Here is a 27,852-nt window from a genome sequence, read left to right on the forward strand (position 1 = left end):
CGCGGAGTTGCAGCGAATATGGCGGCATGCATCTGATAGAAAGTGAGGACTCTCCCATCAAAATACCCAGTTTAAACGGTTGGTACAGCTCCTGTCTCATTATTACTCTCATATGCTGCCAGTGATGGGTTTCTTTCTCGTTTGCGATCAAAAATGGTAATCTTTCCTGCTGTTTGTCTCCGCAGCGATAGATAGCAGAGCGTGTATTCTGTGCAGGCGGAGAGCTTGGTGCGTACAGTAGCTACATTGAACTCTGCAGATGTGCCTTTGCTTTCTGTTTACTGGATTCCTGCAGAGGATCACACTGCAACTATAAGAACACGTTTAAGATCCTGCAGCCTTGTAGGCTATAGTATCACGCCCGTTGTTGTAATGTAACGTAACGTTAGCGGTGTTTAGCCCGTATAATGACCACTGTCCCGCCCACAAACTGAGACTATTATAACACAAATGAAAATGCGTCACAGACTTTTCTTCAAATTTAATTTCATCTTCTGCTGATTTAGGCTTTCCCCTCCGAACCTAAATCCTGCAAATGAAAGAAAAATGATTTAACAAAGAAATGATTTATCAACCACACGTGCAACTTATATAGGCCTACGTGTAACCTAAATGTCGATATCAGAAACTGTTTAGATGAAAAATATTCTTTAATGACTTTTTTTGGAGGGGATATGAAATCATATCCTAAGTCACCACCGTGGAGGTGACGCCCTGCAGCGGCTCACACCCCTCAGCCTCCCGGCAGTAATGTGATCCTTTTACCCTCCTGTCTCCAAACTGACCCGCCGGACAGAGAAAACACCAGGCCAGGCTGCCAGGATTCTTGCATTTTTGTCAAATACAAAAAGAAGTAGGCTATGTGCTGCAGGGTGAACCCTAGACTAACTTTGTCAACCTTTTACTAAGTATTTATGATTGAAATTAATTGGAAATGTATAGTATGCCGTGCTATCACATAGAGCTGAAAGCGATTGGTTGATTTAGCCCATCAATCAGCAACTATTTTGACAATCGATTATCATTTAAGTTAGGCCTTTATTTATTAAGCAAAAATGCTGCTCACACGTGAGAATTTGCTGCTTTCCTCTGTTTTATATCATTGTAAATGTGATAATCGATTTATCTTTCGTCATTTTTTTTTTTAAGATTATTTTTTTGGGGGTTTCCGCCTTTAATTGTACAGGACAGGTGAGAAAGGGGAGTAAGAGGGGTAAGACATGCAGGAAATCGTCATAGGTCGGAGTTGATCCCTGGACCTCTGCGTCGAGGCATAAACCTGTAAAAATATGTGCGCCTGCGCTACCCAGTGAACCAACCCGACCACATCTGCCGTCATTTTTAAAGCAAGAATGTCAAATATTAGGCTACCTAGTTCCAGGTTCTCAGTTGTTATTGATTAATATGCCAATTATTTTCTCAATGAATCAATTCATATTTTTGTCTTCACAATTTTCCAAAGCCAAAAGTGGCATATTCAAAACCCAAGGATATATCCAGGTCACAAAAAAACAAAGAAATGCAGCTAAAAAAGAAAATTGAAGAGGCTAGAACCAGCAAATATGTGGCAATTACCGATAATTTTCTGTTGATCGACTATCAGTTAATCAACTGATTGTTTCAGCCCTTTTTGCTGCTTTTCTTTGTCTTATGTGATTGACTGTGACTATCTTTGGGTTTTTAACTTGTTGCTATTTGAAGACATCTAATTTTTTTTATTTTGGGTATTTTGACTCCTTGCCATAAATGTAGGTCAATAATCACTTTGTAAACTTTCTTTAAGTGTACAAAAACATCCATTAAAATTAAATTGTGGGTGTTTATTCTGCATAATGACAAATTTACATCTTAATCTCATTACAGCCTCTCAAATCTCAAAATTTGTCAAAGTTTTATTTCACTGTAAATTGTTACAGTTAACATTTTAGGATTTAAAGCTGTCACCTTGCTCTGGGAACTTGTGATCAGCATTTTACTCAAATTTCTGACATTTTATAGACTTAGAAGATAAATGAATGAAATAAAAGTACAAAAAAAGCAAAAGTAATCAACTGATTATTGATTTGGAATGTAGTATTATTCTCAGAAATGACCTGTGACATTGTCTTTCATGTAACTTCAGTTGAACTTCATATTACACTTGTGAAGTAACACGTGGCATTTTTTTGTAAGCATCAAATATCAAAAAAAGTAAAATGCTTCATAATGCAGTCTATGCATTACATTATTGTTTTCATATTTGGCATCATTATAACAAATCATCTGAGTAAAGTATAAAGTTTAACCCAAATATTTTTCTCACTTGAGAAAAACTACTCTCAGTAACACTTTGACAGCTCCTCCTGTCAAGAAAAAGTTACAACCTCTCCTGAAACCAGGTCTCGGGTCATTTTTCAGATCTTCACTGTGAACATTACACTAATCCCAGATAAGTAGGTGCCTTAGTTCAAATGAAGGTTGTAAAAGTGAAGTGCTTCCTGTTCTGCCAGGAGTTTTTTTGTCTGACCCTCTTGAGCTATAGACAGGCAGACCAGTCTGCAGCTGAGCAGGAGCAGAGCTGGAATCCTTTTCATGTCACCCAGCAGACGTCCTGCATCCACACGTCTTAATGGCTTTTTATGGCAGCTTGGAATCTTTATGGCTTCTTCTGTCTCAATGGGATTCACCGCAGACACAGAGGGCTCTTCAGAGGCAGGGACAGCCACAATACATTGCAGATGCTAAGATTTTTAAACACAAGGAAAAGGAGACAGTGTCTGGCTTCTGGAGGGATTGTAACCTATGAATCTTTGGATTTCACTTGGAGTGTACTACTTTTTTTTGGTGCTCTGGTACCTTGGATTATTATTTTGCTTCATGTTTAAACTATCACACTATGTATGGACTTTGCAGGGAGTGGGACTATGTTCAGACGTTTTGTAAACCTGGATGTTTCAGCGTAAACAGTGTGGTAACTATTTTATTTTATTATTAATTTGTACAGTGCATCAGGAGTAAAAGTAGTCGTGTAGCAAAGCTGCTAACTCATGGGCTTGTAAACTATTTTTTTGACACTTTTTATTTCAAATCTCCAAATCAGCACGAGTGCACATGCGGTTGTGTTTATGCTGTGAGATAATTATTTATCAAGCACAATTAATAGGAGTAGATGTCTTTATTGGGATTTAATGCAATCAGAAACAATATTAATAACTATTACCTATGACAACTACAGAAACCTTCAGCGAAACAAAGTATTTAGATGGAAGATTGGCTATGATTGTGAGATTATCTTGTTTTTCTTGTTGGCAACAAATCCCATGAAAAAAACTATGTGTTAGTCCACCTCTCAATACTTTCTGACTTTCCTACCCTGCATCACTGTGCCCGAAACCCATTTATTCTTACTGCAGACAAATATTTTAAAAAAAATGTGCAGCTGGGCACTGTAGGTTTTAGCAAATGTTACTCAAACAGGAGTGCATAGTGCAGTTGGGGACTATTTTCAGCCATGCATTAATACAGATTTGGTGCTCTATTTAGGTAGTAGGATTGATTAAAAATAAACTACAGTGTGTGTTCATGGTAATAAAGGAACATGGCACACAGTGCAAGAGTGTGGCTGATTGTGTTTTTAATAGTTTTTGGACAACAGCAATGGCTTTGGCCATCAAGTAATTGTTGTTGTTAATCTGTGAATTTAATTTGTTGACAATAAGAAAAATATCTCCAGACTTAGCCTTTTAAAACACAAAACATATACTACCACTTTTCAAAAAAAGCAAGGCAAGTTTATTTGTATAGCACTTTTAAACAACAAAGCAACTCAAAGTGCTTTACATAAGACATAAAAGGCATTAAAACAACATTTAAAAGAAACACAAGACAATATAAAATTATTTGAAAGAGTAAAATTAAATAAGCTAAAATAGAACAAGATGGACTAAACAGGAGAATATAGCCTAAACTACAGTGCAATGCAAGATATGAAGAAACGGCCCCAAATTGAATTTGATAAAATGCAGTGGCAAACAAAAAGTCTTAAGCCTTAGATTTAAAAGAACTGAGAGTTTGAGCAGATCTCTAGTTTTCCGGGAGTTAGTTATGTGGTGCATAACAACTTCTCTGTTTAGTTTTGACTCTGGGGACTGTAGGCAGACGCTGACCTGTCCCAGACCATCTGAGAAGTCTGGATGATTCGTACGTAGCAGCAGATGAGAAATGTATTTTAGCTCAAAACAATTCAGTGCTTTATAAATCGAAAGTATTTTAAAATCAATTATTTGACACACAGGGACCTGGTGCAAAAGAAGCAGAATGGATTTTGCATGCAAGTTTATATCTTTGATGGGGGTGTGTATCAAAGATGATTCAAACACTAACCTTCTCATTATTTTAGTTGTAATGCTGTGAAATATCACATGAAACCCCCTAAAAAGGGGACTTATATCCCACAGCATACATTACAGTGGGTCTTTGATTTCTGGTATACTGAAGTTTTTGGACTGTATCTGTCTCCTCCACAGTGTTTGTGTAGGGAACAGCCTGTCTGACTTCAGCGCCTCTGCAGCTGCACGTTTAACTTTGGTCATCATGGGCCGGACACCACACAGAGGTAGGCCTTCACAGTGTTGTTTTTATGGTTGTACCGTCACTGTTGTACTTAGACTGATTCTCGGTTGTACTAATAGTCTTCACCACCAATCTGATCGCAAAACAAACACAGAAAGATGCTCCCTGAACACTTAACACACATGAACACGAACACATAATTAGAATTTTTGGTGTTCCTTTTACCTCAGAACTATTCCAATCGCAGGTTTTATGCCTTCATTCTCACAGTAATTACAGTCTGTATCAGTAGCTCCCACATTCTGATGAGCAGTTCAATCATCTTTTGATTTCAGATCAAAAAGAGGAGAAAGAGAGACGAAGCAGCATCACAGCAGGATCTCCCCTCGACAAATCTAATGGTTGGAAACTCTGATGTCTGCCTTTTTTTTCTCTTAATTGTTGATCCTTTCATTAACGGTCTTAGATCCAGCCACTTCTGCGTCAGTACTTGCATTCACAGTGATCAAACTATTTAGTCTTTTTTCAGTATTTTTTGGGGTGGGTTAATAGAAGCACTCATAAATTACGAGCAGTTCCCCCAGAGTTTACCAAGATTACCTTCGTCTCATCATCATTTATTGGCATGTTTCTTCTTAACTTAATGAACTGTGTCTTTTTAGCAAATGTGGTATAAACAAGCATAACATTGGCATTTTTCTCTCAAGCTGCAATCCATTGGAAATTTGAACAATTAATTTAGGACCGATTTACTTTAATAAGTTTGAGTGTAGTAAAATGCTGAGATTTTGGTCACGGCTTTGTGGCTAAAGTTAGCGACTAGTTAGCTAGCTAGTGGAGCATTTAGCAGCTACAGAGCCAAATATTTCCATAAGTAGGCCACAGAAACATAGCGAATATTCGACTTACGTTCACCAGACCATATATCTATGGCTGGAACTATTTGCTTGCAAGTTCGCCATATCAACTTAAAAGCTAATGATTTGTGTTGTGTTCACAGTTGGTTCCGTTGTCCCCAAGTGGCCAAAAAAAATCTGTTAAAATATTAAATGAGAAGTTTTAGTTCCTCTAAAAATGTTTAACAGTGTTTTCTCACACTTTCCTTCAACAATCGTCAGCTAAGTTAATCTGTGGTTTGTTTTTGTTGTTTTTGTTGCTAGAACCGTTCAGGTGGGAAGACTATCTGAGAGAAACATCCTCTACTGCAGCGTCGCCTACTTGCTTCAAACAGGTAACGTTAGGTGAATAAAAAGGTGTTTTTCAGGTCCCATTTCATTCATTCCCCTTAGCCTATATATATAGTTTTTTTTAAATGTTTGTATTTTTAATATTGTTAAATACAGTCTGTCACGACTCAGGGCTCACGTATTTTCTGATGTTTTGTAAATAGTGGTTAAAAGGTGCGGTGGCCGACAGGGGCAAATGCCCTGCAACTTAAAGCGCCCATATTATGCTCATTTTCAGGTTCATAATTGTATTTTAAGGTTGTACCAGAATAGGTTTACATGGTTTCATTTTCAAAAAACACCATATTTTTGTTGTACTGCACAGCTCTCTCTCACTGCTGCAGATCCTCTTTTCACCTGGTCTCTGTTTTAGCTACAGAGTGAGACCTCTTTTCTTCTTCTTCTTCTGTACTATCTTTGATTGCACTTGCACATGTGCAGTAGCTCAGATGTAGATCATGTCAGCTAGCTAGCTTCATAGACAGAAAAAGAAAGGCCGTTTCTCCAACTTCGGTCAGTTACAAGGCAGGATTAGCTGGGAGACTTCTAAATGAGGGCGCACATGTAAGTAGTTCTTTTGTAGATTATGGTGAACGTGTGTGTGTTGTAGCAGTACTTTGCTATTGAGAACAAGGTAGCATGCTAGCGTTAGCATTAGCGTTAGCATTAGCATTAGCGTTAGCATTAGCATTAGCATGCTAACGCTAACGCTACAAGCTAACGGTTGCGGTTAGCCAGCTCATTTCGGTTTTCGATTTTGTACAGCTCACCCGGAGACTGAAGGCAGGACACATTCAGAAACCGTATCTCACTCAAAACAGCATGGATGGATTTTTGTCAAAGTTTGTATGTGTGTGGAAGCACCAGAGACACAAAAGAACACCAGAAATCCCAGAAAAAAGTGTTTTTTTCATAATATGGGCACTTTAAGAAAACACACACAAATAGACAAAACACAAGCAAATTAAGAAAACAACTTCATTAATTTGACAACACGTGCAGCATTCAGCAAACGCGCTGCAAATAAAAAACGATGCAAAAAGAAAAGCACGCAAACTCCGAAAAAAGAAGCGATGCAAAAAGAAAAACATCTTCATTAATTTGACAACACATGTGCAGCATTCAGCAAACGCACTGCAAATACACACAACACAACCAAATACATAAACGCACTGCAAATATGAAACGATGCAAACATCGTTTCACACATGCAACACACAAACCCAGAAAACAAATGCAACAAAAAAACGCAGCATCCAGATTACACAACAGAAGTTCTCCAGGCCTCTAGAGGGAGCAGCTAAGTGGAAAAGCTTGATTTTCGACCCCACGGGGAGAGAGCGCTCTGCCTTGTTATTAGAGTCGGGTATGGAGAACTCCATAGACTGTATATTAAATTCATATTATTATTATTATTATTATTAATAACATAATGTATTAATAATATACAGTCTATGCTCCTCTCTCTATGCCCTCCCGGCTGGTGCCGTCCCTGAGCTCTGGCTTTTCAAAATAAAAGCTTGCGTCTGGTCCGCTATGTCTTTATACTTTGGTGTGTTGGATGTTTTTGAACTAAACAGTACGGCAATCATGCTAATGAATACAATAACTTTTTCTGCAGATGTCTTACTTACAACACGATGGAGTTAGCAAAGCAGTTTTGTGTTTATATGTGCGAGCGGGATTTATTCAGTTTGATAAATCCCACGGTAAATTGGCTGGTTTACTAAACAGGGAGGGACTATAAATCCTGTCTGTTTTTTGTATTTCAAGAGCGAATTGCTCCACAATATGAATACAGATTGATCACTTATTTTGTTGGTAACCGTTGTTGTATAATCACAATATTACACTTGAGGAGGCCTATACTTCAGTAATGCGCCTTTCGGACCTCGAAATTAAACCCTCTCACGTAATATGGCTTAAACAAACGTCAACATTAAACGCTGATGCAGTTTTAAATGTTTTATTACCACGAGTTTACAGACGTCTCTGCTGATTGAGTATCAACTGTGACCTGAGCCGAGACACACCCACCAAACGAGAGAAAACATCTAAACATAGACTTAATATTTACAGTCTATGCAGTTGCTCTCTCTCTCTCTCTCTCTCTCTCGCTCGCTTTCTCTCTCTCTCTCGCTCGCTCCTCTCCCCCCATGGGGAGGCCTGAAGAACTTCCGTTGCGTAATCTGGATGCTGCGGTTTTTTTTGCATTTGTTTTCTGGGTTTGTGTGCTTTTCTTTTTGCATCGTTTCATATTTGCAGCACGTTTATGTATTTGGTTGTGTTGTGTGTATTTGCAGTGCGTTTATGTATTTGGTTGTGTTGTGTGTATTTGCAGTGCGTTTATGTATTTGGTTGTGTTGTGTGTATTTGCAGTGCGTTTATGTATTTGGTTGTGTTGTGTGTATTTGCAGCGCATTTGCTAAATGCTGCACATGTGTTGTCAAATTAATGAAGTTGTTTTCTTAATTTGCTTGTGTTTTGTCTATTTGGGTGTGTTTTCTTAAGTTGCAGGGCGTTTGCCCCTGTCGGCCACCGTAAAAAAGGTGTTGTTAAAGGATACCTTTGGTGATATTCTATATTTTTCTTATTGTCAACAAAGACCAAAAGCAACATTAAATATCCGACTAACAAGTGTTGTCTGTCGAGCTAAAGCCTGAGTATTCCTCTGTGTCATCCACTGTTGTAAAAAAAAACATCAATGAGCCACACCATTGAGTGACATGTTTCTTCATTATGATGAACGTGGGCATGGAAGTTTATTTTTAAATAAAGTAAAATAAAGTGGTGCTGTAAAGCCATAGCTGAAAATAGTCCCAAACAAAGAGTCTATTTACTCCTCTCTGAACCCAGCTTTTTTAGGAGATAATTTTGTCAGTTTTTTTATTTTTATGAAAGTTTATATTTGGACCCATTTTAAAAGATGAATGTCTTCAGTAGGAACAAATGGGCTGAGTACAACAGATAAAGAATATCGCCAGCTTTATTCTTCAATTTCTGTACATATATTTGAAGTTTCAGTGTGCACAGCAGCCTACTCTAACATATCAGATCAACCCTTTGATCTGACACAGTGGCGACCAAGACCAATAATAATGTGTTTACTGTGTTGTCTTAAATTAAATGTCTCCTTCAATAATTGACCATATTAGAGTACATTTTGATTGATCATCCAGACGTAAGTGTCCTTACAATACGTGACAGTGACTGAAGGTCCCTGTGTGTCCCTCTGCAGTCCAGAGTCCCCCCCTCCAATGACTTTAAAGCAGGTATGAAACTTGAGGCACGGGACCCTCGCAACTCTAACTCTGTGTGCATTGCGACGGTGATGGGCATGATGGGTACTCGTCTACGCCTGCGTCTGGATGGAAGCGACAACACCAATGACTTCTGGAGACTGGTCGACTCGTTAGACATCCAACCAATAGGAACATGTGAGAGGAATGGAGACATGCTGCAGCCACCGCTGGGTGAGTGTCTTTAAACTGGTATTTGTCTATAAGATATTTGTTGATTTTTATATGACTTGAGTTAGTTTTGTGAAGTGAAATATTCAAATACTTGGGAAATTAACAATGTCTCAAACACATATCTTACTCAAAATGTGATAATTGTGAAGTGGGTTGTATAGTGAACAAGGACCACATTTTCCGGAACTATCTTTTAGGCATCGGAATATAACAGAGCCATCGTTAATGTTGTTAGTAACACCTGTGATTTTCCTTCTATGACAAGTCAAAATGTCTGCTGTGAAAATGGTCTATCTCCCCCAGTCTCCCGGTTAGTTTTGTCTGTTGTGGTGGGAAACCTTACACCTTTTATCATTTTAATTAGTACATTATGTCGTTCTCAGCATGGTGAGGCCCAATTTCAACCTGAGCAGAGCTGGTTTGGTTCCAGACCTTTGATCATCTCTGATTTGGTCAGCAATTCATAATAATGTTTTGGTGTTGCTCATTGACAGCTGTTTTCCCAGTTTGGAGAAAAAGTTGACCATTTAACTTTGGAGGAAGAATACTCAACAAATACTTCAACAACAACAACAACAACAACAACAACAACAAATCAAAGTACTTCATCACTTTGATGCAAAAATCATATATAAATCCAGTATTGGCATAAAATAAGTCTGCTCATTAAACTGCTCATTGACAGGTACCTCAGTATTAACAGTATAGCTAAATCTGACTACCAGTATACATGATCATATTGCCCACCCCTGTCGGCATTTTAATAAATCTGACCTCGTGTTCAGGTTTCAGGATGAATGCCTCCTCGTGGCCCATGTTCCTCCTGCGGACGCTGAGTGGAGCAGAAATGGCCCCTGCCTCTGCTTTTAAAAAGGTAATGACAACTGGAAGAAGCAACTGAAGGCCAGTACTGATATTACTTTCTGTGGCACTGAAGCTGATCAAACTTTGAAGTTGTCAAAAATGAACTGACAGATCTTTTCTCCTGGTTTCATGAAAAGAGTGAAACAACATTAAGTGTTGACCTTAAATGACTAACTTTCTAGGTGTCCTAATCCCCTCACAGTCAATGTTAAGGAAATGTTGAGCTCCATTCCTGCTATAAAGTGAATAAAACATTTGACAAAAAAAAACACACGCATCATACAACATTTAAATCAAGTAATAAAATGTGCAAAGCAGATTGTTGTCTCTATGGTTGGGCTCGTAATTAGTACAACTATACATATTGATTAAAACGATATGAAATGCTATAGTGTAGTTTCAACTTTTCCTACTTTTTTTATTGCAGTATTCAGCACAGACACAAGGGGGAGCCACTCATTTGTAATTTACACTGGATCAGACGCAGCAGCATGAAAAGATTTATCAAACTGAATAAATCCCGCTCGCACATATAAACACAAAACGCAGACGCAGCAGCATGAAAAGAGTAAATATATACAGTATTTATTACAGCACAAAGTGGAGAAAGCAGTGTTTTGTTTCAATAAAACATAATTAAGACTGTGTTTATTCATTAGTAAGCATGTTCAAATACTTGCAAGATACAAACAGAGAGTATGCGACTGTACAGTATTAATTTGCCTATTTATGTGTATGTATGTGTGTATGTGTGTTTAGGAACCAGCCAGCCCAGTTAAAAACTACTTCCAGCCTGGTATGAAGCTGGAGGCGGTGGACAGGAAGAACCCCTACCTGATTTGTCCTGCCACAGTGGGAGAGGTCAGAGGTCAGGAGATTTTCGTCATGTTTGACGGCTGGCGAGGCGCCTTTGACTATTGGTGCCCCTTCGACTCCAGAGACATCTTCCCCGTCGGCTGGTGTGCCCTGACAAAACACAGCTTACAGCCGCCTGGAAATTTCTGTAAGTGCTGCTTTGATTGTTTGTGTTTTCATTGCTGTGTAGTGTGTAGAATGTGCCATCTGGAAATTTTATATTCATTATGTTCTGTGCAATTTTGTGTCTCGTTAAATGTAGATGACTGTAGAAATATAGATAACATGTCCTGATCACATTGCAAGTTCTATCATCACAGTGGTCACAGGTTTCCCTTATTAAGTAGATCATATGATTATAGTTTGGATCTTTCTTCAAGCTATAATTCCATAAAGCTTTAATATATTTTTATAGCCATATTAATTGCACCTGTGTGTTATGTGAAAACCTAATTGATGGTCTGATTAGCTAAAAATAGTTATGTTTCATTATCATGATGATTAGAAAAGAACATTACTGCTCAAATGGTTATTGACTAAGACTGAGATTAATATAAGATTCAGAATATGGTTGTTTACTCCCACAGATAGCTTCAAGGTTATTATCCTAACAGTCAGAAGATGCTCATGTAGGACATTCAGGCCAATAGTAAGACTTATTTGGTTGTTCTTGTTTTGGATGGTAAGGTATTTTATCTCTTCTAATTTTCAACACTAGTGAGTAGCACAGCACAAAGTCTGATGCATCCGCTTTATCATTACAGGCTGAGAACTGAGTTGTGGCAACTCTATAATGGACAGCTCAGCATACCTGTAGAGTTAACTTTAGAGCAAAACAATGTATCTTGATTGTTTTGTGCTAAATCATTAATCACACCCTACTGGGTGTCATATTTCCACTCAGCTGTGACGAGCAGTCGGCTGCAGACTCGAGCCGTTATGAAGACAAAGAGGCTTTGTTTGGAGTTTCTTGAGTCTGACTAGATGTTGCTGAACAGTTGATCAGACTTTGCTTCCCTGCTAATATTTTACTAAATCTTTGGCAAACTGACCAGTGGTGGAGTAAGTACTCAGATGTTTTACTGAAGTTAAAGTAGCAATCCCACAGTGTAAAAATGATCATACACTTACATCCTTAAAGTACCAAAAGTAGAAGTACTCAATATGCAGAATGGCCCCTTTCAGAATCGAAAATATTATATTATTGGATTATAATTATTGATGCAGTTGATATGTCTGCACAACCTAAAAGTTAACCTTATTTATGCAGAAAACAGCAGTATGATGAGCAGAATAGGGAGCCAAGTATTGCAATAAAACAATATATCAGTGAAACAAAGGTCATGAAAAATATTTAGAACATTGTGATTGATAATTGTAATCAATAAGTTTACATAGATTTGAAATCTTAGAAAAGAAAGAAAATGCATTTGGTACATTTTTTAGTACATTAATTGCTTAGTAATTATTAAAAGCAATTACATACGTAGTATCATAAAATAATAGTATAATGGGTGGTGTAATAGCCTAGTAAAGTGCCTAGTAAAGAGTCTTTTATTCTTGTAATAGGATAAATACTTGAAGATAGTACCATTGTGTGACATCTATTAGGTAGTTATGCATTTCAGTGAGTACCAAGCGGTAACATAGTAGAAGATACAGAATTTACTGAAGCTTCTCAGACATTTAAATGTGTTTGTTTTGTTGTCCAGGATGGCACTAGTTTCCACTGAAACAAGTTCGTTAAAAAATGTAGAAGAAGTTAGGAATAACCAAGTCAGTTTGGGAATGTTGAAGTCAGATTTTCAATTGTGAATCTCCTATGTGTGTTTTGTTTTCCTCTGCTCTATGTTGACTTTGTTCTCTTTGCTCTGACCTCCACATTGAGTCCCTGAAGTTCTGCCGGTTTCTGATCTTTTTCTCATATATTAATCCACTGCTTTACATAACCACAGGCTGTTTTTTTGAAAAGCGTGATTGTTCGGGCCGTTTTTGGCTCATGGTTTGAAAGATGTGGCAAAGCAGCTTGGCAGTTGGAGCAAAACAACAATCATACATTAATAATTAATCTGCATCTTTGCTTCTTTTTTTGGACATGCAGCTAATTCACAGCTTGTGAAACATAAAGAGTTTGAAACCTCAGATGCTTGTCAGATTAATACTATATCCTTTATCAGTTATCAACAACGAATAATTTACATGCACATGTAGGTTGTTCAAACAACTGATCCAATTCAGTGATGTTTTGTCAATTGTTTCACATTTAAATTACCATTTTGAAATTCTGGAATCAATATTAGAATCCAGAATAATATTGATTCGATTGAAATTGAAACGATTATAGACCATTTTTTCAGAAAAATGGTCTATAATCGTTATTGTCTTTAAAAAGGAGCCCATATTACCCATGTAGTCGGTGTTTATATCAAAGAAACATAAAAAATAAAAAAAAACAGCAACAAAAATATATTTACTGGTGGTTTTGCATAAAACTGTCCTCTTTTGACCAAGTTTGGAAACATGGACTGTATATTATTTTTTATTTTCATTTATCTTTATTTTACCAGGTAGGCCCTACTGAGTTTGGAAACCTCTTTAGCAAAGGACACTGGCCAAGATGGCAGCATAAAGGGTTGCAGAAAAAACAGTAACAATACTAAAAACAATAACAATACTAAAAACAGATGACAATACTTTGGATCTCTAACCATTAGACTGTTGTCATACTGTATGTTCAAATTTGTCTGTGGCCCCTTCAGATAACAAAAACCTTAAAAAAAACAAAAAATAAAACAACATTAAACCACTTTCTTCTGTATGTTTTTTATATACTCTTAATTTTTCGATAGACCCCATGCAGGACCCCTGAACCTCAAACCATTCCCTGTATGTGTCTGCGTGATTTAGAGCTTTGTTTATGAAGTGTGAAGGCAGTACTGAACTATTAATTATCAATCAGCATGTAATTACATGGTAATTACGCTCAGCGGTTACCAGAGTATGTCACTATGTGATTTGCACTAATGCTGAAGCTTAATGTTCAAGGTTTGGCTCTTTAGTTTCTTTGCTATTTAGACGTTTGTCATCCATCTAAATCACTTTGACAAATGTCTCTGGAGTAAATATGTTTATTCCCAAGAAGTTTAGTTGGTTGAGTAAATATCAATCATCCCCTCATGTTTGCTGTTACGTTACATTATCCCCCATCCGCCCTGTTATTGGTGTCCTCTAGTCAGGAAACATGTGGCTTTAAATAACACTAGACCAACAACATTCAAATGGGGTGTGTGTGTGTGTGTGTGTGTGTGTGTGTGTGTGTTTGGGTTTCCTCCACTTTGTTGATGGATGGCAGCAGTTACGTGTTCCCAGTCCTCGGGCGATGAGGCAGTCAAGTTTGCAGCCTCCATCCAGTGTTTATGTATTGATACACCACAGACGTTAATGTCTGCTTCAGATGTAGTTCCATACAAGACTGCCTAGCTGACAAAATACTTATTGTGTTTAACGGTAGCTGTCATGATGTGAAACCCTTATATCCGCCTTTTAGAGCTCACCAGGAGCCAGTTTCACAAAGATATTTTAGACTGGTCTGTAGTGTTAGGCAAGCATCAATTTTGCTCTTAGATTAGTCTAATGACGGTTTCAGAAAAGTACAGGCCGACTTATTTCGAGCCTAAAAAGTTAGCTACCCTATCCCCAGTCAGACCTATGTTAGTGACTGATAGGATTGGAGATGAGAAGTTTAACTGACACGTAACCGAGATCAGCTTCGTGGGTGCTCAGTATTTTCCACGGTGTTGGCGCCTATGGCCCCTGGTATGTTCTTGCAGAGAAACTTTAACACAGATTTACTCTCTGTGTGAGGAGTAAACCTTGGAGGAGGTTAAAAACAGGAGCATGTTTAATCAGCAGACAGCTATGTTTGTATGGGAGTAAGTGAATAAGTAGGGCTTGGTTGAGGTGTTAATGAGCTGATAATTAGCTGTACATGTGAGAGAAGGAGTTACTCTGTAATTACTACTACATTTAAAATGTCTAATTTGCTTTCATCAAAATTGTCCTGTTGTGTCTCTGCTACACATTTTGTAAGAAGTTACAGAGGATGCCAAGATTGGGTGTCTAATTATTTTCCCTTTTTTGTACAGCACATAATCATGCAAAATTGTTTTTTTGTTGTTATTTTTACATTTTGTGTGATGGGTCTTTGTCTTTGCTTGTTGGTATTAAACTGGGTCAGAATGCAGAATAGTGCCCTCTGAATAATTCATAGGATAAAAGAGCATCTCTATTTTTTAGCAGATACAGACACATGGTTGTTTTTGTCTATATTTAAGGCAAAATAATATTACCTTTTGTCACTTTATGTTTTATATTTGGGCAAGAAATACCTTGTAGACATGCTTTTAATTTTCTCAATATTTACTTGATGTAGAAAATGGGAAAAAAGGCGGTTAGGAAGGCATTTTTACACAATTTGACTCAGGTATTGGTATTAAAAATACAAAAAAGTATGATATCAGTGCATTCTTTTCAAAAATATCTTTTGTACAGATTTATTGCTGCCTTTTGGTATTACTTTCTAGCTCTTCTTAATTTTGAAATCATCAAATGTCAGTGTGATTTGGCCGTCTTAGACTAAACAAATCAAATTCTACTTTGGGTGCCCTGAAAAATATAGACTAGATACATTGTGAATGCAAGAATAGTGTCAAATAATTATATATATACTCATATCAAACCGTTTCTTTCTTCAATCTGCAACATTAGTGCTCCTGTTTGTCCGTTCAGAAACAAGATATCTTTGACTGAAGGGACTTTTTCCCATGCAGGCTTCCTCTGACTGCTCTGCTCCACATTGTTCCAGAGCCCGGGTGATATCCGACTGGGCAACTGTTTCCCGATGCTGGACCTGGCCATCTTTCATCAGGGCATGTCTGAATAGGCTAGGGTTACATTGAGGGGGCACCTCTTTCTGGGCTGTGAGAGTGTATGTGTGCACGTTGAGGGAAAGCTTGCTTATGTGTGCACCAAGTCCTGAAGTTTGCCCTTTTTCACCCGTTTCAATCAGGACTCCTCTGATCCAGTTTAACCTTTTACCCCCCCCTCCCCCATCCGTTCTTGGAGCCCCACCGTTAACCCCTCTCCCCCGTCCTCTCCCCCTCCCCCAGAGGCTTGCTGAGAAGCAGGTGACTGATGTAGACTGTCGATATGGCCTACAGATAACATGAATAAAGGGCTCAGCCCCCCCACCACCCTTACACCCACCCACCCATTCCTCCCTCCGTCACTCTACCCCTCCCTAGCCCCTATGCAAATCTAAACACCCCCACTCCCCTCTTCCTCCGGCTCATTCATTGGGAGGGAAGCTTTGCAGCGGCTTCAACCAGCAGCAGAAGCAGCAGCAGCAGCGTGGGCTTTGTTGTGGACTACTGTTGGGAGAAAAGAGAGGGGAGAGACACACGGAGACAAACTGAGAAAGCAGCTGATAGTGAGACAGAAAATAGACAATGAAGTGCAGATGAGGAGAGTATTTTAGAGGAAGTTAGGAAGAGGAAAAAATAGTCAGAGAGGGGAAACAGAAGCAACTGTTTCTCTTTTAGCTGGTGTTGATCTAAGAGAGAACCAGGAAGCCACTGTACTGAGTGACTAGTATTGTTACGGGCACTACTTCTACTATCACGTTACCTTCGCTTCTACTATAACTGCTACTACTACGAAAGCCACAGCTGTTGCAGTGAAGTTCTGCATTTTTGGTGGGGATTTCCTGGTGAGTTTGATATGTTTACCAAGTCGTTTGGTTTATTTTTGCTCCTTTTCATAACTGAAAGGAAAAAAAGGTCACACTTTATATTTTCAGTATTTCACCTGGATTGTATTTTAAAGGATGTTTTATGATTAGAACTCCTAGATGCAGTATGTTGAAGTGAAGTGCAGGCACATTTATGTAGCACTAACATGTTTCACAAGACTATATTTTCTGTGGAAGTATCTGTTCTATTTTTTTTTTTTATAATATGACAGATTTTATTCCACTGAAACTTCCCTAAAATGTAACAAATCAACATCTATAAACTCTGCACACATTCAAAATGAGTCAGTCAATGAGCCACTCAATTCAGGAAGTAGTAGTTGTGAAAATGATTGCTTGTTTATATTTGGTCGTTCTGTCCCTGAATAGCTAGAAGAAAAGATAATTTACTAAAAAGAAAGCTCATACTTGCCTTCATGTTATTATCTTGTTAAAACATTAAAGAGGGAATTAAAAGCTAAATCTGCTGTTCACATGAAAGTTGCATGCCATCTCACATGTGTAGCAGCCTCCTGTTAATGATTAAAGCTGCAGTTTGACACTGTTTTCTTTGTTAAGCATGGAGACTTTTGGAATGATTTCCATTCAGTCACATTCATTGTAAGAGACTTGTGGCTTTTGCTAGTCCTAAATACTCAAAGTCTGCAGATCTAGCAGTATTGTTAGCTGTAATTATGTTTGGTGCTCCATGTGTTTTTGATCATGTGTTTTTGTGTGTAAAGCATCAGGAATTCGTTTGCAAAAAGCTCAGGCAAGGATTCGTGAATATCAAATATTTTCAGTACACTCTTTTCACACTTTTATGCATTCGTCTTTTTTATTACGTGAACTTAAACGATCAGTTCAGAGGTGAACATCCACTCAAATCACAGTAGTGATTGAATTATTGTTTAAAAGCTGGTGTGTCATGCTGAAGAGTTAGTGCAGGAAAACATTGTGTGTATACCATAGCTACTTTGTGCCCTGAAGCTATTTTAGTTACTTCTCTCTCTCATGCTGTCTGCACACAGTCACACACACCTGAATCTGCAGTTCATGAGTTTCTTCTGCTTCAGATTCACTAGAACGTGTTTGCTGTGAGGGTGGAGAGGGGTGGTTGTAATTAGATGAGAGGCAACTCTGTGGAGCCCCTCCCCCCACCCCCCAGACAGCAGACACACTTCTCAGCGACCCCGTTCTCATGCGTGCACGTACACACTCTTGCATACACTCGCACATTTCCTTGGGCTGTGGCATACACAGTTCAACTGGTCGGGTGGGAATTATATGGTCATGATCAGTACCATATGTCTGTTTTCTTGCACCGTATGCATTAGGGATGCCATGCTCAAAATCTTTAGTAGCTTTTTGTGAGGACTAATAATACTTTTTTAGTATCTTGAATGTTGCAGATTTGGATTTGTATAATGTCATACACTTGTTTACCTTAATGGTTTTGCATATGTCTGCCAGCTTTACTACAAATCACATTTTACATCACATCTAACGATTGTGCAAACCATACTGCTGTGTTTTAGAAATTTAAATGCATATGTCCTACCACCCCAGGCACCTAGCTTACTATTGCTTTTCATACATAACATAAATTAATGAAAACCAATGGCTGCCAGTAACAGGAGGGAAAATATATATACAAATCCAAAACTGTATAGCATAAAGAGCTGACTATTGATTGCTTATATGATTAGTCAATTGAAAATTAATTTGCAACAATTTTGATGATTAATTCATTGCTTAGTCATTATTTTAAGCAACAGTACTAGACATTTGCTCTTAAATGTGAAGATGTGCTGCTTTTTTGATTAAATAATTTACCTGCTGGTCAGAAAGAAAAGCAATCTGAAAAGTTTGGGCTCAGTTGCAGCACTAATATGCATTTGAAAACGGGTGTCAGATATACATGACCTTCAGTTAAAGAGCTATATCCATATGATGAAATGGTGCTGCCAAAAAAAGACACAGTCTTGGGTTTGAGTATTTCTCTCAATGTACTGTAAATATCAAATTGCTTCGATGAAGAGCTTGAACAAGTGGATGCAGAATATATATGATGCTGTCAGACAGTGTGGAATGAAATGCATTTATAAGCCCATTTTGTTTTTTAAAGTTGTAGTAAAAGATTTCAGAGGTGATTAGTCTTTTTTAAATTAATGTGATGATAAAGTAATATACGGTAGAATGTGACATTAATCACCAGTGCGATTCCACATGTTGCTTTGGTGGCTGTCACATAGTGTGAATGGATTAGGTTTTCTGTTTTGCAACAGGGAAAGATCAGAGAAGCCCCCCAACTCAGATTTCCTACGGAATAATAACCCGCTGATACTGATTGGTACCCTGCAAACAAATTTTGATCTTCCTTTGTAGGGCTTATGGCTTCTAGCTTGGTATGAATAAGCATGCCACTGTGCGTGCAGGTTGGTACTTCTGTTCCTTTGAGCACGCTTTGTGTGACCACTCCTGGTGAGCGAGTGAGACCTCGCCCTCTGAAACAAAACACTGCTCTATTCTACGCCCATTTTCACTCATTTCCCAATTAAGCAGCTTTCAGGGTTCCCTGGCTGGCCCCTCAGAGAATACTGTAAACCTTCCATAGTCTCTCCATATCGCCTCAGTCAAGGAGGCTCTAATGAAAGCCTCGGTCTCAGGAGAGCCTCCACATGCACTCTCAGGCCCCTCTTCTCACCAAGCAATACGTTTGTATTGAAATAGGAGATGGTTATCTTTCTCTTTTCCTCCCTCTCTTTCATTCTTTCGTTCTTTCTCTCTCTCTTTCTCATTTGTGCTCTCTTTCTTTCGCACATCCACTATGATGATTATGTGATCATATCACAGAGTCCCGCTCAGGGCTAATGAAGACAGAAGGAGGTGGTGGTTCCATTGCTTGTTTTTTGTTGTGTTTTTTTTAGAAATAGAAAAGCTATTTTCTTTTTTCTCACTTTCTCACTTTCCGTCTATTTCAACACCTAAGCTGATTAGCAATTTGTAATTTTCTTTTTTTCTTGAAGTAAGACTTTTAAGTTGGATGTTTCTGTGAGCCATAGAGAGCCTTCAAGATTTTATGTTGGTATTGTTTTCACCTTTTGTGTGTGTGTGTGTGTGTGTGTGTGTGTGTGTGTAGATTTGAGTACTCTGACAAGTGTTTATATATCTGTCTGTCTCTCTGCAGTAACATGCTATTTCAGCCATCAACAATTCATTCATAATACAGGCTTGCTCAAACCACACAGTACTTCCTTTAATGCATTAATGTTAATTATGTCTCAGTATATTTTATCATTGTTTTATCTTTTTAAAGTGTTATAGGCTGCATTTTTATGTTTGAGTCTTATGTTCCCAAACTTAAATATATTTTATTGTATTCTTATAGCTGGTATTCTTTCTCATTAATTTAATAAATTATAATTAAATTAAATAAATCGTTCACTACACATCTTGGTCACAGTTCTTTAATAACAACAATACCAATAACAATTTGTAACAATAACAACTAATTCAAATGATCCTTATGAAGATATTACGTTATGTTATGGTATGCGTTTTTGTTAAAAGGAATGCAAGCTGATCTATTTGTATCAGATTTTTAAACTCCTAACATTGGCCTCAATCCAGTCTGTTGTGCTCTGTATGGAAAAGAGTTAAAATGTTAACACCATAATCACTATATTTGTTGTGTTGCTAGAAGCAGAAGGTTTAAGGAATCGTCTAGCAGGCTAGAGGTTCGTGACTTTTGACTCTGATTTCAGTGTAGGGAGGGGCTAAATACAAAAGACCTGCCAATCTCAGAGGACTGAAAAATCAAAACAACTCTTCTCTGCAGGACCACTCAGTTATTCATTTTTTTCCTATGTCTTTGGTCTTTCTTTCCAAATGTCTTCTTCCTTTATGGAAAAACTGGGCAAACGCTGTGAATCATTAGGGTGTAAATGTGACATTTCTAATAATGCAAGCCATGCCTCGCCTCAAGGACATACAGCAAGTTGATTCTCTGCACATGTCTTTGTTTGAAACCTCTGCGAGTGGATAGAGGGTAAATTTAATTTTGTGTGCTTGCAAGATGACATTTGGTGCTACAGATTTAGAATTTATTTACTTTAAAACGTCCAAATGAATGTCATGTATTCATCCTCTCTGCTCATCTTTAGTGCAAAGTAATCTAACACAGAAGAAAAGGAAGAATATATTTTTATCATTTTCTTTTTCATTTTTTTCCCAGTTACCCTCCCTGGTGCACTTCTCGCTCCCGTTTCTTCCACCTCAGCCTCCCTCACTACACGTCGCTCCTCTTCCAACCCCTCCTCCTCCATGCAGACTTCATACCGACTGCCCAATCCCTTGCCACCCCTCCCTGTGCGCAAGGGTGTCCGAGGTCGACGTCCCAAATCCCAGACTATTGCTTTGTTGAAGGCAGCGGCTGAGGCTGCGGCGGCTGCAGCAGTAAATGGAGCATCACAGAGCCCTGCCAGAACGATCTCTGAGGCTCAGTTGGCCCCCAGACCACACAAGAAGAGAGGGCCAAAGCCTAAGAGCAAGGTGAGATGTCACAAGAGTTGTAATCTGTCATGCTGTGCTCCAGTGACCCTGTCATTTCATGTTTATATGTATTAAGGCAGAAATGATTTTGATCAAGAGGAGGCAAGGTCAGAGAGGAACTGAGAGAGGGAAGAGTTTTTGTGGATGTTTATTCTCGATAAATGAGGAGAACAGCTTTGCTTTCGAAACTGCTGTATTGTGCTACAGTGCAGTTCATGTGTAGCAGCAAAAGAGTTAAAATACACCTTTAACAAATCATTGACTAACAGCCTTTGTAGGTTACAGAGAGTTAATTAGAAAGGGTTTGTTTGTTTTTTGCTCTAGAAGAAGCCTCGGCTGGTGCAATCCCAGGGGTCACCAGCAGTTACAGTTCCACCTCCAGAGACCAGACTGAGCTCCGGACACGTCTCAGCAGACAACAACCATAGCAACAGCTCAAATGTAGTTTGCACAGGTAAATTGGATAATGGATACAACTGAGTCTGATGTCTGAATGTGTACTCATATATTTATGGTCGGTTTAAGCGACAAAGAACAGAATGGAAAGAATGCAGGTTGGTTTCACCAATGTTAACCCTCTCTTTGTCATTCCAGTGTGTGTCTATGTGAACAAGCACGGTAACTATGGCCCGCATCTGGACAGAAAACTAGTGCAGCAGCTCCCGGACCACTTTGGTCCAGCTCCAGTAAACGCAGTGCTTCAGCAGGCTGTTCAGGCCTGCGTGGACTGTACGTACCAGCCCTCTGTGATGCTGTCATTCCTACAGAGCCAGTCCCACACAGGAGGAGAGGTCATCAGAGGTAAAAGCAGTGAATATCACAGGATATACCCTCTGAAAGAAACTGTTTATTAACTGTTGATTTGTCCATCGACGAAACTGTGGAAGTTAGAGTGCATACATACTGTTTTGGGAAATTTACATATTTGCTTTCTTGCCAAGAGTTATATGAGAAGGTTGATACCGCTCATCATCCACTCATGCCTGTATGGTAAATATGAAGCTATAGCCAACAGCCAGTTAGCTTAGCTTAGCGTAAAGCTTGGAAACAGGCGGAAACAGCTTGTCCTGCTCTTCAACTCATTAATCCACATGTTAAATCTAGTTTATTTTATTCTTATGATAAGCAAAGTTTTAAAATGACAATTTGCCGTATTACAGTGGGTTAAGTGTCTGACTTTTTGTCTTTGAGCCGAAACCTCCTGAAACCTGTTAGTTTCCTGGCAACTGGTCCTGGCCAAGAAATAGTCTGAATTGTCAATTACACTTCAGTTTTGTGTGTGTGTGTGTGTGTGTGGAGAGGAGAGGAGAGGAGAGGAGAGAAGGAATAAAAGACAGTGCCTGTGGCAGCAGCTGATGTGAGCACTGTGTCGGTAATCAGAAATGACATGTGCGTCTAACCTGGTTTGGGATGCTGGGATTGGGTCTCCCTTGGGGGGCAGGAGGGGTTTAATTTGTGGATTTGTGCAAGCTTGGCTTGGGTGGGAGGGGGGGGGGGTGCAGTGCAGTGTGGGATGGGATGGGGTAAAAAAGGTGGGTTTGTGCTTATAAAGGGAGGGTGGTAACCCTAAACCATCTGCTGTTTTTCATAAGCTGTGAATACATAGTGTGTGTGTGTGTGTGTGTGTGTGTGTGTGTGTGTGTGTGTGCGTGTGCGTGTGTGTTTGATAGTGTGACTGTCAAAGCATAATACAATCATGTAGCCATATCAGTGCTCAAGTTGAAACTGTTGAGCTTGAATGTCTTCCATTAAACAGATAAAAAAGAAATAACTCTTTAGTAACAGAGTTGTAGGGTTTTCTTCCAAAATAAGACTAAAATAAGAGTTAATTTATTATCTTTGTAAAAATAAATGTTTTAAAAGTGTTTAAGGACAGGAATCATTCATGCAATGATTGACTTTAGGAAACAAAACAATATCTCCAACATCTTGGAATAATAACGCTCACAACGTCATACATTCAATGCCTTGCACAAACTAAATTTAACAGCCTGCAACAGACGCATTCATTCAGAAAACTTTATTAGAAATGATGCAGCAAGCAGCGAGAGACGTTCACTGCCAGTACCTGAACTAACTTTTCCAATATGCGTGCATGCGTGCGTGCATACTCTACATACAGCACACAGACTAACAGCTGTTTGTGTTGTGCCCCCCAGTGCGGTCAGAGCATGGTATCCGCTACGTGAAGCTGCCCTCCGCCTCCAGTACGTCTTCTGTGCTGCGGTTTCTGGAGAACATGTGCCAACATCTGGAGAGTGACAGTCTCTTCAGCTCGCAGCCCTTTAGCCCCTTCAGCAACAACTCGCGCTTCTACAACAGGACCAAGTCAGGTGGGCAATTGTGTGGATGGAGTTACTGCAACGGGAGGATGTGAAGAGCAAAGATATTAAAATGGGGGATGGTTAGAGGATTTAGCTGTTGGCTCACTTACTATGAGCAGAAAACATGAAAAACAACTTAAATGATCTCACTGGCGACCAAAAAAAAACAAAAAATTGTCACTGAGGTTGTAACTTATGAACTATTTTAAAACTTTTAAGGCTGAACTTTGGTCCCACCTTTGTTCCTCTAGCTTGTTTTATAGTAATGCTCTTTTATCAGTCTATCTGAAAAGCACAAAAGATAAATCTTTTTGTTTTTAGCATTTAACAAAGAAAGCTCTCATGAAGGTTTATGTCAAAGACAGAAGTTGATAGAAAGTTAGGTCATGTTCCCAGGATGAAGTAGTTCATTTTTGTGCCGATCTAAGTTGATTAATGGATTCAAGAATGAAATGGGGTTTTTTTTTGTTTTTTTTAAATTGCTAGATGGGAAATTGAGTATTTTCCCCTACTTGCTCATGAACTGGTGTATTTTGATTTAGGTCTAAATACAGATAAAAGAGTAAAAATTTCCTGTTAATAAGATAACAAGAATTGTGCGACCTAACCAGAGGTATGTGCTCGAAGTGCTTTTTACTTGAAGCCTTTTACCTCCATCATTCATGAACATCAGACATTTCCATCAGAGTAAATCTCCCCTTGAGTCTTCCTACATAAGCCAGTCACGTTATGGCTTTGTGCATAGTCCAGTACAGTTCAGTATCTTTGGGTTTTCTATTTTCAAACGGCACTAACGCTATCTCTCTCACCCTTTTTTAAAACAGAACCACTGTCCCAACCTGAGAACAGCCTGTCCAATGACGATTCCACAAAGGATCCCGCTCCCAGCACCCGCCCCCCTCACACCGCATCGGACTACAGAGCAACAAAGAAGGAGCGGCCATATTATCCTGGACACACACACACGCCGCCACCCCTAAGACGGGTCAGCTCCAACCCAACTGAACTTGGCCAGATGTGTCCACCCAGACGAGTGGAGGGTAGGGTTAAATACACACACACACACACACACACACACACACACACACACACACACACACACACACTGATCTAATTGTTGACATTTTATTGAACATAATTTTACACTGGCAAATATTCTTAAGTTTATAGCCCAAGATTGTAATATTTTAAATGATGCCCCTCTGCCCAGAACTATGGACATTCAAGAAGAGGATTGTGATTCTGTCCCCTAACAGTCCATCTCCCTCCAGTTGACCGTGTTTAAGCAGCAAAAGCTTTTCCTAATTAACATGGGATTTTGCCTCCATTCATTTTAATTTGGCTGACATTTTTACAGAATTCAAAGCATCATTAGCATCTGACCATAACACTGATACATACAATTATAGGCAGAAGGTATATTATTTGATAAAGGTATTTTTTTGATTTGGTTTTCCTTTTTTTTGGCTCACACTTTACAGCAGCTAGCTCAACAACAGGCCCAGACCACATGAAACAGGACAAGGAGGGTTCAGGGAACGACGCCTCCACCTGGTCAGTTGATGATGTCATGCGGTTTGTCCTAGAGGCTGACCCCCAAACTCTCGGCCCGCACGTCGAACTGTTCAGGAAACATGTGAGTATTTCATTTGCATGAACTGTCTTCTGTCCCGTTTAAATATTAAACAAAATAAAACCTGAGCTTTTAGTCTCCGTGCTCAAAGCATATCAAACTGGAATTTCCACCATTCAACGCCTTAATCAAGTCATCGTCATTTTGATGGAATTGTTCTGAGAGGACGCGTTTGCAATGTGTCCCCCTGCTGACAGCGTGCTCCTCTCTCTGCAGGAGATTGATGGCAAAGCTCTGATGCTGCTGCGCAGTGATGTCATTATGAAGTACATGGGACTGAAGCTGGGCCCCGCGCTTAAACTCTGTCATCACATTGAGAAGCTGAAACAGACCAAACAATAGAGGATGAAGGCACTCTCTTTTCTCACTGGCAACTTAGCCCTATGTTCCCTCATTTCTATTAAATTCCCTCAGCCCACACAGGGTCCCCATGAATTTACGCACACACACGCACACACGCACGCCCACACACACACACACACACACACACAAACACGTACTTTTCTACAGGGATGTAGTGCAGTGTAAAGCCACCTGAACCAGGGTCATAGCTAGCATTGAGGACACTGAGGTCAAGCCCTCTGTATTTTTTTCTGTGTGTATTTGGAGGTTGCAAGCTTGCAAGTACAAACTTACACACAATGGTCATTTTATGAACTGAGCCCAGTATTTTTTTGAATAAAGCAAAGTTTAAATCTGACTACTTTTTGGCCAACAAATAAATAAACCAATAGTCTTTTATTCTGGATAGTGTAGAGAAGGTTTTGCAACAGCATTTAGACCATCATGCTGTGAAACAAAATTAACAGTTAACTGACTAACCAGAATATGAAAAAATACATGTATTGAAACACATTTGAGATCTTTTTCATTTCCAGTCAAATTCTTTTGAGGGTGGTGTGGTGTACATCAGGGGACTTATGGCCTCAGTATTTCTAAAATCCTGGCTACGGCTCTGATGTTAAATCACAGATCACAATTTACTTTTACATTCAAACAGATACATAGTACATTCATCATTTGCATTAGTGTAATTGGTATCAGATATCTCAGCATTTGTTTATGTTAGTGTCTTTTTGCTTCATTATGAACAACTGGAGGCCATAATTTATCAATCTTTTTATTTACCAGACATGCTGTAGGATTTACAGCTCTATCTCTTTGGATATCCGGCTATTACAGTTTTTTGGTTAGAATTTCTGGATGGACACTCTCCTCTCCAGATTGGAAAAGTTAGTTCAGGTACTGGCAGTGAACGTCTCTCGCTGCTCGCTGCATCATTTCTAACAATGCAATAAAGTTTTCTGAATGACTGGGTCTGTTACAGGCTGTTAAATTTAGTTTATGCAAGGCAATGAATGTATGACGTGAGCATTATTATTAACACATACAGTTTCATGCCAAGATGTTGGAGAAATCGTTTTGATTCCTGAAGTCAATCATTGCATCATTTAAAACATTTTACATGATTGTATTATGCTTTGACAGTCACATTATCAAAGGCACACACACACACACACACACACACACACACACACACACACACACACACACACACGAGATATACACTTAAAATGACTGGAATAAATGCTGACAAGGCCATTGACTGTCTAGTTTGAGTGCTGTACAGAACGTTAAAGTGCTCCTGAGAGAGTACATGATGGAGAAACTATTTTGTATAAAGTCAAGCCAAAAGGTTGTTTTTTTATATCATTTTGTACTGTAACAAAGTGTATGAACCTGAGCGTAAGTGTAATCAAATTTTTTTTCTGCCTGAAATAGTTTTTGTGGGCATCATGAAATAACTACCTACAGGACAATTCTGTGTCTGAGTAATTATTCACATGTCTCAAAGTTTTATCTGTTTTTCGATGGCAGAAATACTAATTTTCTGAACATTTCAGAAGCATTTTCTAACTAAATCATGTGTGTTGTAGCTGCATTCTCACTGTTGCTCTCCTGTAGTGGTAACACGTTGATACTTGAAACCATCTTGCTTTAATGTAAAACTCAGGTTTTAGAGTTGTTTTGTAGAAGATGTTTTACATCATTAGCATGTTGTGTCCATTACTACGACATGATGTATATTGTTATGCCTTGTCATCTATCGCTCCGTAGCCTTTCATATGTATATATACACAACTTTTTTACTGTAAGTTCAACAAAAAAATGTTTGTTGATTATGTTTGATATGCATTCACACATTAAACATTTGTTTACATCATCTAAATTATTGAGACCCCAGCACAAGGCCACCATGGTAGCTACTGACACAAGTTCTTTTTTAATAACCTAGTCCAGTGGTTCCCAAACTTTTAGACTTTTGAGAATGTGTACTTGCAACCCATCATCATATGTTTATGAGTTATGACCAAATTGACCGAAGAGGTTTTCATTACTTGTTGTATTTTTAGAGGCCTAAATAGGAAAACAGTACCCAGTAATCAGCAGTTCCAAAATGTAGAAGATAGTCTGAAAAATAGTAATATAATATTTTATTGTATAAAAGCATTCTTTTGCTCTCTTATCTTGGGAATCATCTCAAGAGCCCCCCTTGTTTTTTCTTGTGGCCCCTCAGGGGATC

The 27,852-nt window shown here is 38.8% G+C and overlaps 1 protein-coding gene across 4 annotated transcripts; it reads left to right on the plus strand.

Annotated features, from left to right (window-relative positions):
* scml2 (Scm polycomb group protein like 2) lies at window positions 1–27,489 on the plus strand. Of its 4 annotated transcripts, none has more exons than XM_078245325.1 (14): window positions 1–78; window positions 4,506–4,594; window positions 4,887–4,952; window positions 5,712–5,782; window positions 9,016–9,250; window positions 10,036–10,124; window positions 10,874–11,117; window positions 20,995–21,311; window positions 21,636–21,765; window positions 21,906–22,112; window positions 23,471–23,644; window positions 24,460–24,675; window positions 25,117–25,271; window positions 25,485–27,489. In XM_078245325.1, the coding sequence occupies exons 2-14, from the start codon at window positions 4,573–4,575 to the stop codon at window positions 25,608–25,610; spliced, it is 2,052 nt and encodes a 683-aa protein (XP_078101451.1). In that variant the 5' UTR covers window positions 1–78; window positions 4,506–4,572; the 3' UTR covers window positions 25,611–27,489. The 4 variants fall into 4 exon arrangements, with proteins under 4 accessions (XP_078101451.1, XP_078101501.1, XP_078101566.1 ...); XM_078245375.1 differs by having other exon boundaries at window positions 21,639–21,765; XM_078245440.1 differs by lacking the exons at window positions 1–78; window positions 4,506–4,594; window positions 4,887–4,952; window positions 5,712–5,782 and adding an exon at window positions 6,186–6,341.
* Window positions 27,490–27,852: the final 363 nt, after the last annotated feature.

Source organism: Sander vitreus, chromosome 1 (assembly GCF_031162955.1).
Source record: "Sander vitreus isolate 19-12246 chromosome 1, sanVit1, whole genome shotgun sequence".
NCBI lineage: Eukaryota > Metazoa > Chordata > Actinopteri > Perciformes > Percidae > Sander > Sander vitreus.

Bases quoted from the DNA above. Each gene is read 5' to 3' on its own strand.
- scml2 (XM_078245325.1), top strand. From the start codon at position 4,573: ATGGGCCGGACACCACACAGAG. The intron at 9,251-10,035 runs GTGAGTGTCTTT...CCTCGTGTTCAG, and splicing joins CATGCTGCAGCCACCGCTGG to GTTTCAGGATGAATGCCTCC. The intron at 24,676-25,116 runs GTAGGGTTAAAT...CACACTTTACAG, and splicing joins TCCACCCAGACGAGTGGAGG to CAGCTAGCTCAACAACAGGC.